Source organism: Ranitomeya variabilis, chromosome 2 (genome assembly GCF_051348905.1).
Source record: "Ranitomeya variabilis isolate aRanVar5 chromosome 2, aRanVar5.hap1, whole genome shotgun sequence".
Lineage (NCBI taxonomy): Eukaryota > Metazoa > Chordata > Amphibia > Anura > Dendrobatidae > Ranitomeya > Ranitomeya variabilis.
In genome coordinates, this window is record NC_135233.1 from 717,436,655 (window position 1) to 717,454,501 (window position 17,847).

General features: G+C 42.9%; 1 protein-coding gene across 1 annotated transcript in view; it reads right to left on the reverse strand.

The window, feature by feature from the left end:
* The window catches only part of LOC143807685 (amine sulfotransferase-like), a 225,491-nt gene that overhangs the window by 95,862 nt on the left and 111,782 nt on the right, over nucleotides 1-17,847 (reverse strand). The window contains exon 3 of the mRNA XM_077289513.1: nucleotides 7,877-8,085. Coding sequence (XP_077145628.1) covers nucleotides 7,877-8,085 — 209 coding nt within the window. The remainder of the gene's footprint in view (nucleotides 1-7,876; nucleotides 8,086-17,847) is intronic.

The window sequence follows — 17,847 nt, forward strand, 5'->3', positions numbered from 1 at the left end:
ATGGGGTCACTTGTGGGGGGTTTGTACTGTTTGGGTACATCAGGGGCTCTGCAAATGCAACGTGACGGCTGCTGACCAATCCATTTAAGTCTGCATTCCAAATGGCGCTCCTTCCCTTCCGAGCTCTGTCATGCGCCCAAACAGTGGTTCCCCCCCACATATGGGGTATCAGCATACTCAGGACAAATTGGAAAACAAATTTTGGGGTCCAATTTATTCTGTTACCCTTGTAAAAATACAAAGCTGGGTGCTAAAAAATCATTTTTGAGAAAAAAAATAAAAATTATTTTCACGGCTCTGCGTTATAATCTGTAGTGAAACACTTGGGGGTTCAAAGCTCTCAAAACACATCTAGATAAGTTCCTTAGGGGGTCTACTTTCCAAAATGGTGTCACTTGTAGGGAGTTTCAATGTTTAGGCACATCAGGGGCTCTCCAAACGCAACATGGCGTCCCATCTCAATTCCAGTCAATTTTGCATTGAAAAGTCAAATGGCGCTCCTTCCCTTCCAAGCTCTGCCATGCGCCCAAACAATGGTTTACACCCACATATGGGGTATCATCGTACTCAGGACAAATTGGCCAACATTTTTTGGGGTCCAATTTCTTCTCTTACCCTTGGGAAAATAAAAAATTGGGGGCAAAAAGATCATTTTTGTGAAAAAATATGATTTTTTATTTTTACGGCTCTGCATTATAAACTTCTGTGAAGCACTTGGTGGGTCAAAGTGCTCACCACACATCTAGATAAGTTCCTTAGCGGGTCTACTTTCCAAAATGGTGTCACTTGTAGGGAGTTTCAATGTTTAGGCACATCAGGGGCTCTCCAAACGCAACATGGCGTCCCATCTCAATTCCAGTCAATTTTGCATTGAAAAGTCAAATGGCGCTCCTTCCCTTCCAAGCTCTTCCATGCGCCCAAACAATGGTTTACACCCACATATGGGGTATCAGCGTACTCAGGACAAATTGGCCAACATTTTTTTGGGTCCAATTTCTTCTCTTACCCTTGGGAAAATAAAAAATTGGGGGCGAAAAGATCATTTTTGTGAAAAAATATGATTTTTTATTTTTACGGCTCTGCATTATAAACTTCTGTGAAGCACTTGGTGGGTCAAAGTGCTCACCACACATCTAGATAAGTTCCTTAGGGGGTCTACTTTCCAAAATGGGGTCACTTGTAGGGAGTTTCAATGTTTAGGCACGTCAGGGGCTCTCCAAACGCAACATGGCGTCCCATCTCAATTCCAGTCAATTTTGCATTGAAAAGTCAAATGGCGCTCCTTCCCTTCCAAGCTCTGCCATGCGCCCAAACAATGGTTTACACCCACATATGGGGTATCAGCGTACTCAGGACAAATTGGCCAACATTTTTTTGGGTCCAATTTCTTCTCTTACCCTTGGGAAAATAAAAAATTGGGGGCGAAAAGATCATTTTTGTGAAAAAATATGATTTTTTATTTTTACGGCTCTGCATTATAAACTTCTGTGAAGCACTTGGTGGGTCAAAGTGCTCACCACACATCTAGATAAGTTCCTTAGGGGGTCTACTTTCCAAAATGGTGTCACTTGTAGGGAGTTTCAATGTTTAGGCACATCAGGGGCTCTCCAAACGCAACATGGCGTCCCATCTCAATTCCAGTCAATTTTGCATTGAAAAGTCAAATGGCGCTCCTTCCCTTCCAAGCTCTGCCATGCGCCCAAACAATGGTTTACACCCACATATGGGGTATCAGCGTACTCAGGACAAATTGGCCAACATTTTTTTGGGTCCAATTTCTTCTCTTACCCTTGGGAAAATAAAAAATTGGGGGCGAAAAGATCATTTTTGTGAAAAAATATGATTTTTTATTTTTACGGCTCTGCATTATAAACTTCTGTGAAGCACTTGGTGGGTCAAAGTGCTCACCACACATCTAGATAAGTTCCTTAGGGGGTCTACTTTCCAAAATGGGGTCACTTGTAGGGAGTTTCAATGTTTAGGCACGTCAGGGGCTCTCCAAACGCAACATGGCGTCCCATCTCAATTCCAGTCAATTTTGCATTGAAAAGTCAAATGGCGCTCCTTCCCTTCCAAGCTCTGCCATGCGCCCAAACAATGGTTTACACCCACATATGGGGTATCAGCGTACTCAGGACAAATTGGCCAACATTTTTTTGGGTCCAATTTCTTCTCTTACCCTTGGGAAAATAAAAAATTGGGGGCGAAAAGATCATTTTTGTGAAAAAATATGATTTTTTATTTTTACGGCTCTGCATTATAAACTTCTGTGAAGCACTTGGTGGGTCAAAGTGCTCACCACACATCTAGATAAGTTCCTTAGGGGGTCTACTTTCCAAAATGGGGTCACTTGTAGGGAGTTTCAATGTTTAGGCACGTCAGGGGCTCTCCAAACGCAACATGGCGTCCCATCTCAATTCCAGTCAATTTTGCATTGAAAAGTCAAATGGCGCTCCTTCCCTTCCAAGCTCTGCCATGCGCCCAAACAATGGTTTACACCCACATATGGGGTATCAGCGTACTCAGGACAAATTGGCCAACATTTTTTTGGGTCCAATTTCTTCTCTTACCCTTGGGAAAATAAAAAATTGGGGGCGAAAAGATCATTTTTGTGAAAAAATATGATTTTTTATTTTTACGGCTCTGCATTATAAACTTCTGTGAAGCACTTGGTGGGTCAAAGTGCTCACCACACATCTAGATAAGTTCCTTAGGGGGTCTACTTTCCAAAATGGTGTCACTTGTAGGGAGTTTCAATGTTTAGGCACATCAGGGGCTCTCCAAACGCAACATGGCGTCCCATCTCAATTCCAGTCAATTTTGCATTGAAAAGTCAAATGGCGCTCCTTCCCTTCCAAGCTCTGCCATGCGCCCAAACAATGGTTTACACCCACATATGGGGTATCAGCGTACTCAGGACAAATTGGCCAACATTTTTTTGGGTCCAATTTCTTCTCTTACCCTTGGGAAAATAAAAAATTGGGGGCGAAAAGATCATTTTTGTGAAAAAATATGATTTTTTATTTTTACGGCTCTGCATTATAAACTTCTGTGAAGCACTTGGTGGGTCAAAGTGCTCACCACACATCTAGATAAGTTCCTTAGGGGGTCTACTTTCCAAAATGGTGTCACTTGTAGGGAGTTTCAATGTTTAGGCACATCAGGGGCTCTCCAAACGCAACATGGCGTCCCATCTCAATTCCAGTCAATTTTGCATTGAAAAGTCAAATGGCGCTCCTTCCCTTCCAAGCTCTGCCATGCGCCCAAACAATGGTTTACACCCACATATGGGGTATCAGCGTACTCAGGACAAATTGGCCAACATTTTTTTGGGTCCAATTTCTTCTCTTACCCTTGGGAAAATAAAAAATTGGGGGCGAAAAGATCATTTTTGTGAAAAAATATGATTTTTTATTTTTACGGCTCTGCATTATAAACTTCTGTGAAGCACTTGGTGGGTCAAAGTGCTCACCACACATCTAGATAAGTTCCTTAGGGGGTCTACTTTCCAAAATGGGGTCACTTGTAGGGAGTTTCAATGTTTAGGCACGTCAGGGGCTCTCCAAACGCAACATGGCGTCCCATCTCAATTCCAGTCAATTTTGCATTGAAAAGTCAAATGGCGCTCCTTCCCTTCCAAGCTCTGCCATGCGCCCAAACAATGGTTTACACCCACATATGGGGTATCAGCGTACTCAGGACAAATTGGCCAACATTTTTTTGGGTCCAATTTCTTCTCTTACCCTTGGGAAAATAAAAAATTGGGGGCGAAAAGATCATTTTTGTGAAAAAATATGATTTTTTATTTTTACGGCTCTGCATTATAAACTTCTGTGAAGCACTTGGTGGGTCAAAGTGCTCACCACACATCTAGATAAGTTCCTTAGGGGGTCTACTTTCCAAAATGGGGTCACTTGTAGGGAGTTTCAATGTTTAGGCACGTCAGGGGCTCTCCAAACGCAACATGGCGTCCCATCTCAATTCCAGTCAATTTTGCATTGAAAAGTCAAATGGCGCTCCTTTCCTTCCAAGCTCTGCCATGCGCCCAAACAATGGTTTACACCCACATATGGGGTATCAGTGTACTCAGGACAAATTGCACAACATTTTTTGGGGTCCAATTTCTTCTCTTACCCTTGGGAAAATAAAAAATTGGGGGCGAAAAGATCATTTTTGTGAAAAAATATGATTTTTTATTTTTACGGCTCTGCATTATAAACTTCTGTGAAGCACTTGGTGAGTCAAAGTGCTCACCACACATCAAGATAAGTTCCTTAGGGGGTCTACTTTCCAAAATGGTGTCACTTGTAGGGGGTTTCAGTGTTTAGGCACATCAGGGGCTCTCCAAACGCAACATGGCGTCCCATCTCAATTCCAGTCAATTTTGCATTGAAAAGTCAAATGGCGCTCCTTTCCTTCCGAGCTCTGCCATACGCCCAAACAGTGGTTTACCCCCGCATATGGGGTATCAGCATACTCAGGACAAATTGTACAACAACTTTGGGGGTCCATTTTCTCCTGTTACCCTTGGTAAAATAAAACAAATTGGAGCTGAAATAAATTTTGTGTGAAAAAAAGTTAAATGTTCATTTTTATTTAAACATTCCAAAAATTCCTGTGAAACACCTGAAGGGTTAATAAACTTCTTGAATGTGGTTTTGAGCACCTTGAGGGGTGCAGTTTTTAGAATGGTGTCACACTTGAGTATTTTCTATCATATAGACCCCTCAAAATGACTTCAAATGAGATGTGGTCCCTAAAAAAAAATGGTGTAAAAATGAGAAATTGCTGGTCAACTTTTAACCCTTATAACTCCGTCACAAAAAAATTTTGGTTCCAAAATTGTACTGATGTAAAGTAGACATGTGGGAAATGTTACTTATTAAGTATTTTGCGTGACATATGTCTGTGATTTAAAGGCATAAAAATTCAAAGTTGGAAAATTGCAAAATTTTCAAAATTTTCGCCAAATTTCCATTTTTTTCACAAATAAACGCAAGTTATATCGAATAAGTTTTACCACTAACATGAAGTACAATATGTCACGAGAAAACAATGTCAGAATCGCCAAGATCCGTTGAAGCGTTCCAGAGTTATAGCCTCATAAAGGGACAGTGGTCAGAATTGTAAAAATTGGCCCGGTCATTAACGTGCAAACCACCCTTGGGGGTGAAGGGGTTAAAGTCACAGAGCCAATTTTTACTGGTGCGTCATACGGCATTAATCTTCTTAAAGGGCCATTATTAAACAGTGGGTCTCCTAAGCTGTTGTAGCCTATGCTGTGAGTGGATGGACTGCCAAGAATTACGACGCACCACAATACCCCTTTAATAAGATGTCCAGGAGGGCCTCCTGAAAAAGTGTTGCACTGAATGCAAGGCCTGCCCTGCTATCAAGTCATATGCACCCCAATAAGCCTTGGAACCCACATACTGGATGAGCTCATGTAAATCCACTTCACAATAAATAGAGCTGTAAGGTATGCAGTAAGTGAGAAAAAGAAAGCATTTAGAGAATTAAAGGAAGTAGGTAGTGAGGAGGCATTAAATAAATACAGAAAATTAAATAAATTCTGTAAAAAGCAAATCAAGGCAGCAAAGATTGAGACAGAGAGACTCATTGCCAGAGAGAGTAAAAATAATCCCAAAATATTCTTTAACTACGTAAATAGTAAGAAACGAAAAAATGATAGTGTTGGCCCCCTTAAAAATAGTCTAGGTGAAATGGTGGATGAGGATGAGGAAAAAGCCAATATGCTAAATGACTTTTTTCATCAGTATTTACACAAGAAAATTCCATGGCAGACAATATGATCAGTGATAACAAAAATTCCCCATTAAAGGGAACCTGTCACCTGAATTTGGCGGGACAGGTTTGCGGTCATATGGGCGGGGTTTTCGGGTGTTTGATTCACCCTTTCCTTACCCGCTGGCTGCATGCTGGTCGCAATATTGGATTGAAGTTCATGCTGTGTCTTCCGTAGTACACGCCTGCGCAAGGCAATCAAAAACTGAACTCGGAAATTATAGGCCAGTAAGCTTAACCTCTACTGTGGGTAAAATCCTGGAGGGCATTCTAAGGGATGCTATACTGGAGTATCTGAAGAGGAATAACCTCATGACCCAGTATCAGCACGGGTTTACTAGGGACCGTTCCTGTCAGACTAATCTGATCACTTTCTATGAAGAGGTAAGTTCCGGACTGGACCAATGGAGCCCAGTGGACGTAGTGTATATGGACTTTCAAAAACTTTTGATACGGTGCCACACAAAAGGTTGTTACATAAAATGAGAATAATGGGGATAGGGGAAAATATGTGTAAGTGGGTTGAGAGTTGGCTCAGGGATAGGAAACAAAGGGTGGTTATTAACGGAGCACACTCGGACTGGATCGCGGTTAGCAGTGGGGTACCACAGGGGTCAGTAGTAGGCCCTCTTCTTTTTAACATATTTATTAATGACCTTGTAGGGGGCATACAGAGTAGAATTTTAATATTTGCAGATGACACTAAATTCTGCAGGGTATTCAATGCAGAGGAGGACAATTTTATATTACAGGATGATTTATGTAAACTAGAAGCTTGGGCTGAAAAATGGCAAATGAGCTTTAATGGGGATAAATGTAAGGTTATGTACTTGGGTAGACATAATAAGATGAATAACTATGTGCTTAATTCTGAAACTCTGGGCAAAACCGTCAATGAAAAAGACTTTGGTGTATGGGTGGATGACAAATTCACATTTAGTGGCCATTTTGACTCTCATACTTGTGGTCTACCTATGATGTCAATTACAGGCCTCTCTCATCTTTTTAAGTGGGAGAACTTGCACATTTGGTGGCTGACTAAATACTTTTTTCCCCACTCTATATGTGGTGCATATCTGAGCATGTAATGATTAAAAGAAATCAATGAAATAAATAAAATTTGCATCCAAGAAATAAAAAAATCTAATATGTGGAGCGCTTTTATTTCATTAGATAGGGTACCTGGAACCCATGTTCAATAGGTAACTGTGAACAAACAGAACAGTGATTTAGTGGGATCTGCCTCCGATGAGGTGATAAAATGCAATTACAAGTGAAGAGAACAAATTCTCAAATAGTGAGTGGATATTAGATTTGCACCTTATATACATAGTTGTTATTTACAATTTTTCTGTTATCACATGATTTCAAATGTTGCAATGCTTGAAGTTTCACATGACATGTGCCCAGTTTTTTGTTTTTTTTTCAAAATTACAGCTTATAAAAACTGCCTTGATCTGTTATTTTACACATTGGGTTTGTCCTGAGGAAGAAGTCCTGTGCAAATTCTAAATGCGGTGACTTTTAAATCTTGTTCTGAATAATGCTTTTAAACAAACCGCCGGATTCCTGGATTCTTCTGCAGAACAGATTCAGACACTTCACCTTTTATCAGGAGGAGCTGAAGACATTTGGTGGTCTGAGAATCCCGCAAACATAAGGACTTTTTGATCTTTTGTATTACCATCAGGCCAGAAAGTTACTGTGGTTACTGTATCTGTTGTTCTACCTAAGACTCTACAAAAACTAGAAGTACTGCTCAGCAAAACCCAATCTCAAAACCCTTCCTTGTATTTTCTCTTTATTTACAAGAGACTAAGCTACCCTAGGAAAAAATAATCGCTCTCAGCATTTTGTTTCCTGCCTCGTGTTTTTTTTCCATGCATACCCACTTTATTTTGTCATGCCCTGTCTATTTGCAGGTAGGCAAATGTGACTAAAATTAAAAAAAATTCCTGAGGATAATTCAGTTTTTTTTTGCCCCAAAGCTTCTCAAAACGCCAATATCGTAAAATCATCTATAAAAGATTAAATATGATAAATATTGTAAAATAATACATATGTGATTTACTTTTCCCATCTTCAACTTCAGATCTTTAGGCATTAGATAATAAGGCAGGTGAGTCGTGAAGAGACGAGGAGATGGACGGCTGTTGTAGTCAGCGTTGTTAAGGTTATACTCAAGCCATGGAACTCTGTCAATGGTTTGAATCTGTTCTGTTCTGTTTCGATGGCCTTCATTAAATATTAGGCTTAGAATTTGCTGTGTCCAAACTGTGCCTGCAGAATAGCATATAATAATTAACATTTTAATATGCAAAATATTAAAGCACAAGTGATGAGATGATTGCAGCCTCTACTCTCCCATGCAGACTACTAAGCTAGTAAAATGTAAAAAAAAAGTTTAAAAAAATAAAAAACTGTAAAAGTTTAAATCATCCCCCATTTGCCCCATTCAAAATAAAACAGTTTAAAAAAATACCCGTATTTGGTATCGCTCTTTCAGAATTGCCAGAACTTTCAACATATAAAAAGAATTAATCCGATCGGTAAACAGCATAATAAGAAAAAAATAAAAAAAGCCAGAATTACGTTTTTTGGTCGCCGCAACATTGCATTAAAATGAAATAATGGGTGACCAAAAGATCATATATGTACCAAAATGGTATGAATAAAAATGCCAGTTTTTTTTTTTACAAACCTTGGATTTTTTTTCATATTTAAATAAAAAATAACCTACACATGTTTGGTATCTATGAACTCATAATGGCCTGGAGAATCATAATGGCAGGTCAGTTTTAGCATTTAGTGAACATGGTATCCCCTTCAAAGATAAAAAAAACAATTGTGGAATTGCACTTTTTTTTGCAATTTCACCGCGTTTTAAATTTTGTTACCATTTTCCAATACACTATTTGGAAAAATCAATGATGGCATTCAAAAGTAAAACTCATTCGGAAAAAAAACACACCCTCACATGGCCTTATTGACGGAAAAAATAAAAAAGTTTTGGCTGTGGGAAAAAGGGGAGCAAAAATAGGAAATTCAAAAAGGGAAAAAACCAAGATGGTGAAGGGGTTAATTTCTCCTCAGCTTTCTACTATGAATATACACTACTATAATGTGCACTTGGGACACATCTTCTGTGTCCCCTTGTCATCCTTGGCCTACACTCTATGACAAGGCCATGTGTTGAAGTGCACTCAGCAGTGTTTTATAATGCTGAGAGCAGGGATCAGCCATGCATAAGGTTACAGCACCTGAGGCAATGTGGCTGATGAATTAATGCAGGCTGGAATGTGGCAAGACCTGTTAAGGCATGTCACAAGTAGTTGAGTTACCCTAGTGAGTTGTCCTTATAGGGTTTCTTTTTATAATGCACTGACACTTAGGGACCTGTGCATTAAATGAATTATACTCCAGAGTTACTATTAATGCACTGATACCAAGGGATTTGTGCAATAAATTCCTTTTAATACACTATGAGCGTAAATGAATGCAGGCTTTGTGATTTAAGGTTACGGGGAGGAATATGAGATATGCCATAACTGGTGCTGCTATTCGTTTGTGTTCAATATATGTCATGATTAGTGATGAGTAGTGTTGAGCATTCTGATACCGCAAGTATCGGGTATCGGCCGATATTTGCTGTATCGGAATTCCGATACCGAGATCCGATACTTTTGTGGTATCGGGTATCGGTATCGAAACAACATTAATGTGTAAAAGAAAGAATTAAAATAAAAAATATTGCTATACTCACCTCTCCGACGCAGCCTGGACCTCACCGAGGGAACCGGCAGCGTTGTTTGCTTAAAATGCGCGCTTGTCCTTCCTTCCGTGACGTCACGGCTTCTGATTGGTCGCGTGCTGCCCATGTGGCCGCGACGCGACCAATCACAAGCCAGAACGTAATTTTAAAATCCTGAAGGACCTGAAATTACGTCACGGCTTGCTGTGATTGGTTGCATCGCGGCCACATGGGCGACGCGACCAATCACAAGCCGTGACGTCACGGGAGGCTGGACACGCGTGCATTTTAAAATGCGCGCGTCTCCTGCCTCCCGTGACGTCACGGCTTGTGATTGGTCGCGTCGCCCATGTGACCGCGACGCGACCAATCACAAAGCCGGAACGTAATTTTAAAATACTGAATGCCTAGAAGGACCTGAAAATTACGTCACGGCTTGCTGTGATTGGTCGCGTCACGGCCACATGGGCGGCACGCGACCAATCAGAAGCCGTGACATCACGGAAGGAAGGAAAAGCGCGCATTTTAAGCAAACAACGCTGCCGGTTCCCTCGGTGAGGTGAGTATAGCAATATTTTTTATTTTAATTCTTTATTTTACACATTAATATGGTTCCCAGGGCCTGAAGGAGAGTTTCCTCTCCTTCAGACCCTGGGAACCATCAGGAATACCGTCCGATACTTGAGTCCCATTGACTTGTATTGGTATCGGGTATCGGTATCGGATTAGATCCGATACTTTGCCGGTATCGGCCGATACTTTCCGATACCGATACTTTCAAGTATCGGACGGTATCGCTCAACACTAGTGATGAGCGAGCACTAAAATGCTCGGGTGCTCGTTGCACTAAAACCCACTCAGACAGAATGCTAGCAACAGTGCAGGCCAGGACCTCCAAGGCATAGAGAGCCAGTTCATGCCATGTGCCAGCTTGGATACCCAATAATTAAAAGGCACAGAGGAATCCCAGAGGACATTTGTATGATCTGCAAGATACTCCCTCAGCATCTTCCCATACATTGCACTTCTTGTGACAGCACTAGTGATGAGTGAGCACTAAAATGCTCGGCTGCTCGTTGCTCTGGTTGAGCAGATTGGAATACTCAGGCACTCGACCCGAGCAACGAGCCCAATGTAAGTCTATCGGAGACCCGAGTATGTTTACCGTGATCCCTCCCTGGGGTCCTTTTAAGGTCTAAAAACGTCTGAAAATGATGGATACACTGCTCAAATGACACAGGAACATCATGGAGATCGCCCCTGGAAGCATTCCTGACTCATAGTTCACAGCTTTAAACAATTTTTTCCGAGATTCATGCCATTTTTCCCGGTGCCACAAAAAACGCACTAAAATGAAACCAAAACGGATTTTGTTGGGAAATATGTTAAGGCACATCTTTTGCAGGTTAATGACTTGCCTCTAAGGCCAAATAATTAACCCCAGACCGAAAATGTCCTCCCCCACTTGGGCTTAGTTCAGATGCAGCGTTTTTGAAGCGTTTTTCAACTTTTAGGGTATGTTTCCACGGTCAGGAAACGCTGCTTGTTTGACGCTGCGCAGAGCTGCAGCGTCAAACACGCAGCGTCCAGATGTTCCTGCATAGTGGAGGGGATTTTATGAAATCCCGTCTCCACTATGCGTGGAAACCTGCACGCGGCGGCCCTGCGACTCCGGACATGCTGCGCGTCTTTTCAGATCGCAGCATGTCCGTACACCTTGCGGGGACGCAGCGTCCCCGCAAGGCATATCACAGGGCCCTATGGGAGAGAGCGATCATCCCGGATGTGAAGAGTTAACACATCTGGCATGATCGCGTCCCAGAAAGGGGGCGGGGCTTAGCGCCGAGCGGCTTCGCCGCTGTGGCGATACCGCCGGCCATCCTGACCGTGGAAACATACCCTAACATTGCTTTCAACCACTACAAATGCATTCACTGGGAAATGTCATTGCAACATTAAAAAACCCTAGCTGGCCATGTGGTGTGTGACACATAAGCAGACCCATCTTGTTTCAGTTATGAAGGAGGGACTCAAAGTCACAGAGCCTATTTTTACTGGTGCATCAGGTGGCATTAATCTTCTTAAAGGGCCATTAATAAACAGTGGGTCTCCTAAGCTGTTGTAGCCTATGCTGTGAGTGGATGGGCTGCCAAGAATTACGACGCACCACAATACCCCTTTAATAAGATGTCCAGGAGGGCCTCCTGAAAAAGTGTTGCATTGAATTCACGGTCTGCCCTGCTACCAATTCATATGCACCCCAATAAGCCTTAGAACCCACATACTGGAAGGGACCATGAAAATCCACTTCACAATATGCATTTCGTATGCCCGCACTCCTTTGTTTTACACATTGGTAGCAAGGCCAGCCCTGCTGCATAGTCAGTCTCATGCACCCCATTAGGCCTTGGAACCCACATACTGGATGGGCCCATTAAAATCCACTTCACAATATGCATTTTGTACTCCCATACTCCTTTGTTTTACACATTGGCAGCAAGGCCACCAGCACTGCTGCATAGTCATATGCACCCCGTTAGGCCTTGTAATCCACATATTGGATGGGCCCATGAAGATCCACTTCACAATATGCATTTTATGCTCCATACTCCTTTGTTTTACACATGGGCAGCAAAGCCAGCCCTGCTGCATAGTCAGTCATATGTACCCCATTAGGCCTTGGAACCCACATACTGGATGGACCCATGAAAATCCGCTTCACAATATGCATTTTGTACTCCCGTACTCCTTTGTTTTACACATTGGCAGCAAGGCCAGCCCTGCTGCATAGTCATATGCACCCCATTATTCCTTGTAACCCACATACTGAATGGGCCCGTGAAAATCCACTTCACAATATGCATTTTGTACTCTACACTCCTTTGTTTTACACATGGGCAGCAAAGCCAGCCCTGCTGCATATTCAGTCATATGCACCCCATTAGGCCTTGGAACCCACATACTGGATGGGCCCATGAAAATACACTTCACAATATGCATTTTGAACTCCCGTACTCCTTTGTTTTACACATTGGCAGCAAGGCCAGCCCTGCTGCAAAGTCATATGCACCCCATTAGGCCTTGGAACCCCCATACTGGATGGGCCCATGAAAATCCACTCATATTTTTTAATGGTATGATGATTCCCTCTTTGCACAATTATTAACAGGAGAATTTGGCAATTTTATTCGTCATGTTTTTAACACTAAGGTTCAGATACGGATTTAAAAAAGGCTAATACTTGCAGTACAACGCAATTTTATTGCAAACTACAAAGTTCAAGGAATAGTATGATTGAATAGCGTGAGTGTTAGGAGTCGAGTTCCCGCCGCTGCACAGGGAGAATCTCGAGCCATGTCTGCTGTGGTTTCCCATTCTGCATCAGCCGCAGTGGAGCCTGCTCAGCGGAGACGTCAGTCCCAGCGTCTTGCTCAGCCTGATACTGTGCAAAGGGTTACTGCTACCTTTCTAGGCTCTGCTTTTGTAGCCAGCACTGGTCAGCGGCGAGCAGGCTTTTCTGGAACTAAGTCCTGCTTTGCACACACTGAGCATGCCCACGGGAGGACCTCTCATTGGACGTATGGGGTCACATCCTCAGGCCCTGTAGCAGCTCCTATTGGACCACTAGGAAGGTCCTTGTCTGCTGCAGCTATAAAAGGCCATGCGGCCATGCGCTAGTATCAACCTTTGTTATGAGCTTTGCTTCTTGGTGGTCATGTCTGCATGTGGTCAGGGTTGGCTGAAATAAGCCCCTAGAATACCGGCACCTCCGGTGAGGAGTTTTGTGTGTATGGATTCAGGGCTGGCATATAGCCACTAGAATTTCAGCTCCACCGGAGAGGAGTTGTTCTGTGAAGTAACAGAGTTCGCTTATACTGCCATATAGTGCCGCCAATTACTTTGCAGCAGATATCTCTGCACGGTGGACCCCGGGCTGTGAATGCACCTTGTTGTTTCCTTCCTATACTCGGTGCGTTCCGCTAGCCCTAACAGAGAGTGTGTAACTTTTGTATATGTTAACATACACAGGTTAATAAGTACTTATAAGGATTAAAAAAATATAGTGATTACGTATATATGAAGATTAACTACATACAGTATACTTAGATCATCACCAAGAGGCTTTTAAACATCATCCATCTGGAATATCAGAGAAGTAACACCAAGACAGAGAACCCCTGGGAGATTACCTACACTGCATGGGCGTCCCCAATTATGCAGGTATCAGCAAACTGTACATGTACAGGTACCCCAGTTTTGGCATCTGTCTTAGTCATGTTTCTCTGGTTTTATATAGTGATTTGCAATGTGTAGTAACTCTAGTTTCACTCAGACCTTCAAGTGGCCAATTTTTAAGGTTGGATGAAACTGAGATATCATGGACTCATCAGAAGAGGGGCCATAAACCCCATGAAAATAAAAGCCACAAGGATTTAGATCAAACCACCACTGGCATAGTTTCAGTAAACCTTAATGTTTTGCAATGACAAACAGCAAACATATAGAGGCATAAAACTGTTTGTGAAGTGTATAAACAAACATTTCTCAAGATTGCGTCACTATGAGCATTGTCTGTCACATCTGTAAATGTTTTACAAGAAATGCAGCTATCTGATCATCTGAATGCATTTGGTATACAGTATTTACATCTTGGTTACAAATCGCCATTTGTATATTTGCCATTTGAACACTTGAGGGAGCCAAAGTTATGGCTCTCAAGGAGAGAAACTAATATAGTCGACAAAGAAATATTTGTAATGAACTACTGAGCCAAACTAACAGCAATGCTTTATCAAATTTATATGAAGTGTATTGTGTCCAATGGGAGCAACCAGGCAGCACTAAAAGGAAATTTTTAAGGGAGCTCTTTAAGGTACACAAATGTTATGAAGTCTTTGCCAACAAGGATGTGGTTTCACCAATGTGGGGTACATTTTTAAAAATATACTAGTGCCATCGCAGGCCCCTTGCCCAAAATTTACCAGCCTATAACAGTACAAAGCGCTTTCACCTTGGTGATCTAGTGGCAGTTAAACAAGAGACATTGCAGTAGACAGAGTTAAGAATTAGGCCCAATGTAGTGATGTGTGTCTCTGAGACTTGCAATGAAGTGCATGATCTGCCAAACAATTCCCCAATGGGGGTACCTTTTTTAAAAATAGACTAATGCCATCGCAGGCCCCTTGGCCAAACTTCACCGGCCTATCACAGTACAAAGCACGTTTACCTTGGTGATCTACTGGCAGGTACAGGACAGATTGCAGGAGACTGAGTTAAGAAGTAGGCCCAATGTAATGTCATGCCCAATTCCCCAATGTAAAATCCTTTTCTTTTTAAAATAAAAGAGTGCCCTCACACCCCTCTTGGCCAAAATGCACCGTACAGAGCACGTTCACCCTGGTGATCTACTGGCAGGTACAGGACAGATTGCAGGAGACCAAGTTAAGAAGTAGACCCATTGTAATGTCATACCTAATTCCCTAATGTAATATCCTTTTTTTTTTTTAAATAAAAGAGTGCCATCACAGCCCCCTTGGACAAAGCACACCGTATAGAGCACATTCACCCTGGTGATATAGTGGTTCTGGATGATGAGCATGAGCATAAGGAGGAGGATAAGAACAAAACAGACCAAATCTGGAAGAGTATACCCATGTGTGCATGAGAATACACCTCCCCAAAAGAGAGAATGTACTTGAGGTTATATTTCGCTGTTTTCACTTGGTGGTGTACAGAAGTCTTTCCCAATCCAGCCCTTGTTCATTTTTATAAGAGTCAGCCTGTCAGCATTTTCAGTTGACAGGCGGATGTGCTTATCTGTGATAATTCCACCAGCAGCACTAAAAACCCTCTCTGACAGAATGCTAGCAGCAGGGCAGGCCAGGACCTCCAAGGCGTAGAGAGCCAGTTCATGCCACGTGTCCAGCTTGGATACCAAATAATTAAAAGGCACAGAGGAACCACGGAGGATGTTTGTACGATCTGCAACGTACTCTCTCACCATCTTCATAAACATTGCACTTCTTGTGACAGCACACCTTGCCTCTGGGCCGCCATGGTGGGAGGGTCTGAGAAAACTGTCCCAGAACTTGGCCATTGTTCCCCTGCCTGAGCTGCATTGCACTTCTGTCTTTCTCGCTTGGACTTCTTGGTTGTACAACAAACTCTGACGTCTCCTGCCAGCGTTCTCACATGCAAATTTTCTAAGTAATTCCACTACAAGGGCCCTCGGGTACTGCAACATTTTAGTACACCTCTCTGCTTCAGGCAGAAGAGATTGAAAGTTCTCCTTGTAACGTGGGTCTAGAAGTGTCACCAACCAGTAATGAGTGTCACCCAAAATTTTGATAATGCGAGGGTCAAGTGAAATGCAGCACAACATAAAGTCAGCCATGCATGCCAGACTGCTAACAGGCAAGACTTCCGTGTCCTCACCAAAAGGACGGCTGACTAAGCTTTCCTCCTCCTCATCCTCCCTTTCCTCAGGCCATCCCCACTGAACAGACGCTAATACAGATGTGTTTGTAGTACCGTCTATAGCTCATGAAAGTAGGTCCTGTTCTTCCTCCTCCTCCTTCTCATTGCCTACGAATCCAGGTTGAGAAAACATGAGGCTGGGCTGAATGTAATCCCCCTGTATGTTTCCTTGCTCCATGTCCTCATGCTCTGCCTGCAATGCATCCTCTTTAATTGTGAACAGAGAGGTTTTCTGAATGCTGAGAAGTGGGATGGTGATGCAGTCCTCAAAGTTTTGGAGGATGTTACATATGTTTGACATCGATGTGCACTCCTGAGGTCTTATGTGTGGAGTCTGACCTGAAATTTGATGGAATTGTTGATGTTGGTAGTCAACAACTGCCCTCTTCTGCTCACAAATCCTTTCCAACATATGCAGCATAGAGTTCCAGCGCGTGGGGACATCACACAACAGTCGGTGAGCTGGAAGCTGAAAACACTGCTGAAGCACGACAAGCTGAAGCTGTAGCTGACTTTCTAAAATGGGCTGACAGATGGTGTACTTTCACAAGTAGATCCGGTAGCTTCGGGTAGCTTTTAAGAAAACGTTGAACCACGAGGTTAAGCACATGAGCCAAAAGAGAGAATGTACTTGAGGTTATATTTCGCTGTTTTCAATTGGTGGTGTACAGAAGTCTTTCCCAATCCAGCCCTTGTTCATTTTTATAAGAGTCAGCCTGTCAGCATTTTCAGTTGACAGGCGGATGTGCTTATCTGTGATAATTCCACCAGCAGCACTAAAAACCCTCTCTGACAGAATGCTAGCAGCAGGGCAGGCCAGGACCTCCAAGGCGCAGAGAGCCAGTTCATGCCACGTGTCCAGCTTGGATACAAAATAATTTAAAGGCACAGAGGAACCACGGAGGATGTTTGTACGATCTGCAACGTACTCTCTCACCATCTTCATAAACATTGCACTTCTTGTGACAGCACACCTTGCCTCTGGGCCGCCATGGTGGGAGGGTCTGAGAAAACTGTCCCAGAACTTGGCCATTGTTCCCCTGCCTGAGCTGCATTGCACTTCTGTCTTTCTCGCTTGGACTTCTTGGTTGTACAACAAACTCTGATGTCTCCTGCCAGCGTTCTCACATGCAAATTTTCTAAGTAATTCCACTACAAGGGCCCTCGGGTACTGCAACATTTTAGTACACCTCTCTGCTTCAGGCAGAAGAGATTGAAAGTTCTCCTTGTAACGTGGGTCTAGAAGTGTCACCAACCAGTAATGAGTGTCACCCAAAATTTTGATAATGCGAGGGTCAAGTGAAATGCAGCACAACATAAAGTCAGCCATGCGTGCCAGACTGCTAACAGGCAAGACTTCCGTGTCCTCACCAAAAGGATGGCTGACCAAGCTTTCCTCCTCCTCATCCTCCCTTTCCTCAGGCCATCCCCACTGAACAGACGCTAATACAGATGTGTTTGTAGTACCGTCTATAGCTCTGAAAGTAGGTCCTGTTCTTCCTCCTCCTCCTTCTCATTGCCTACGAATCCAGGTTGAGAAAACATGAGGCTGGGCTGAATGTAATCCCCCTGTATGTTTCCTTGCTCCATGTCCTCATGCTCTGCCTGCAATGCATCCTCTTTAATTGTGAACAGAGAGGTTTTCTGAATGCTGAGAAGCGGGATGGTGATGCAGTCCTCAAAGTTTTGGAGGATGTTACATATGTTTGACATCGATGTGCACTCCTGAGGTCTTATGTGTGGAGTCTGACCTGAAATTTGATGGAATTGTTGATGTTGGTAGTCAACAACTGCCCTCTTCTGCTCACAAATCC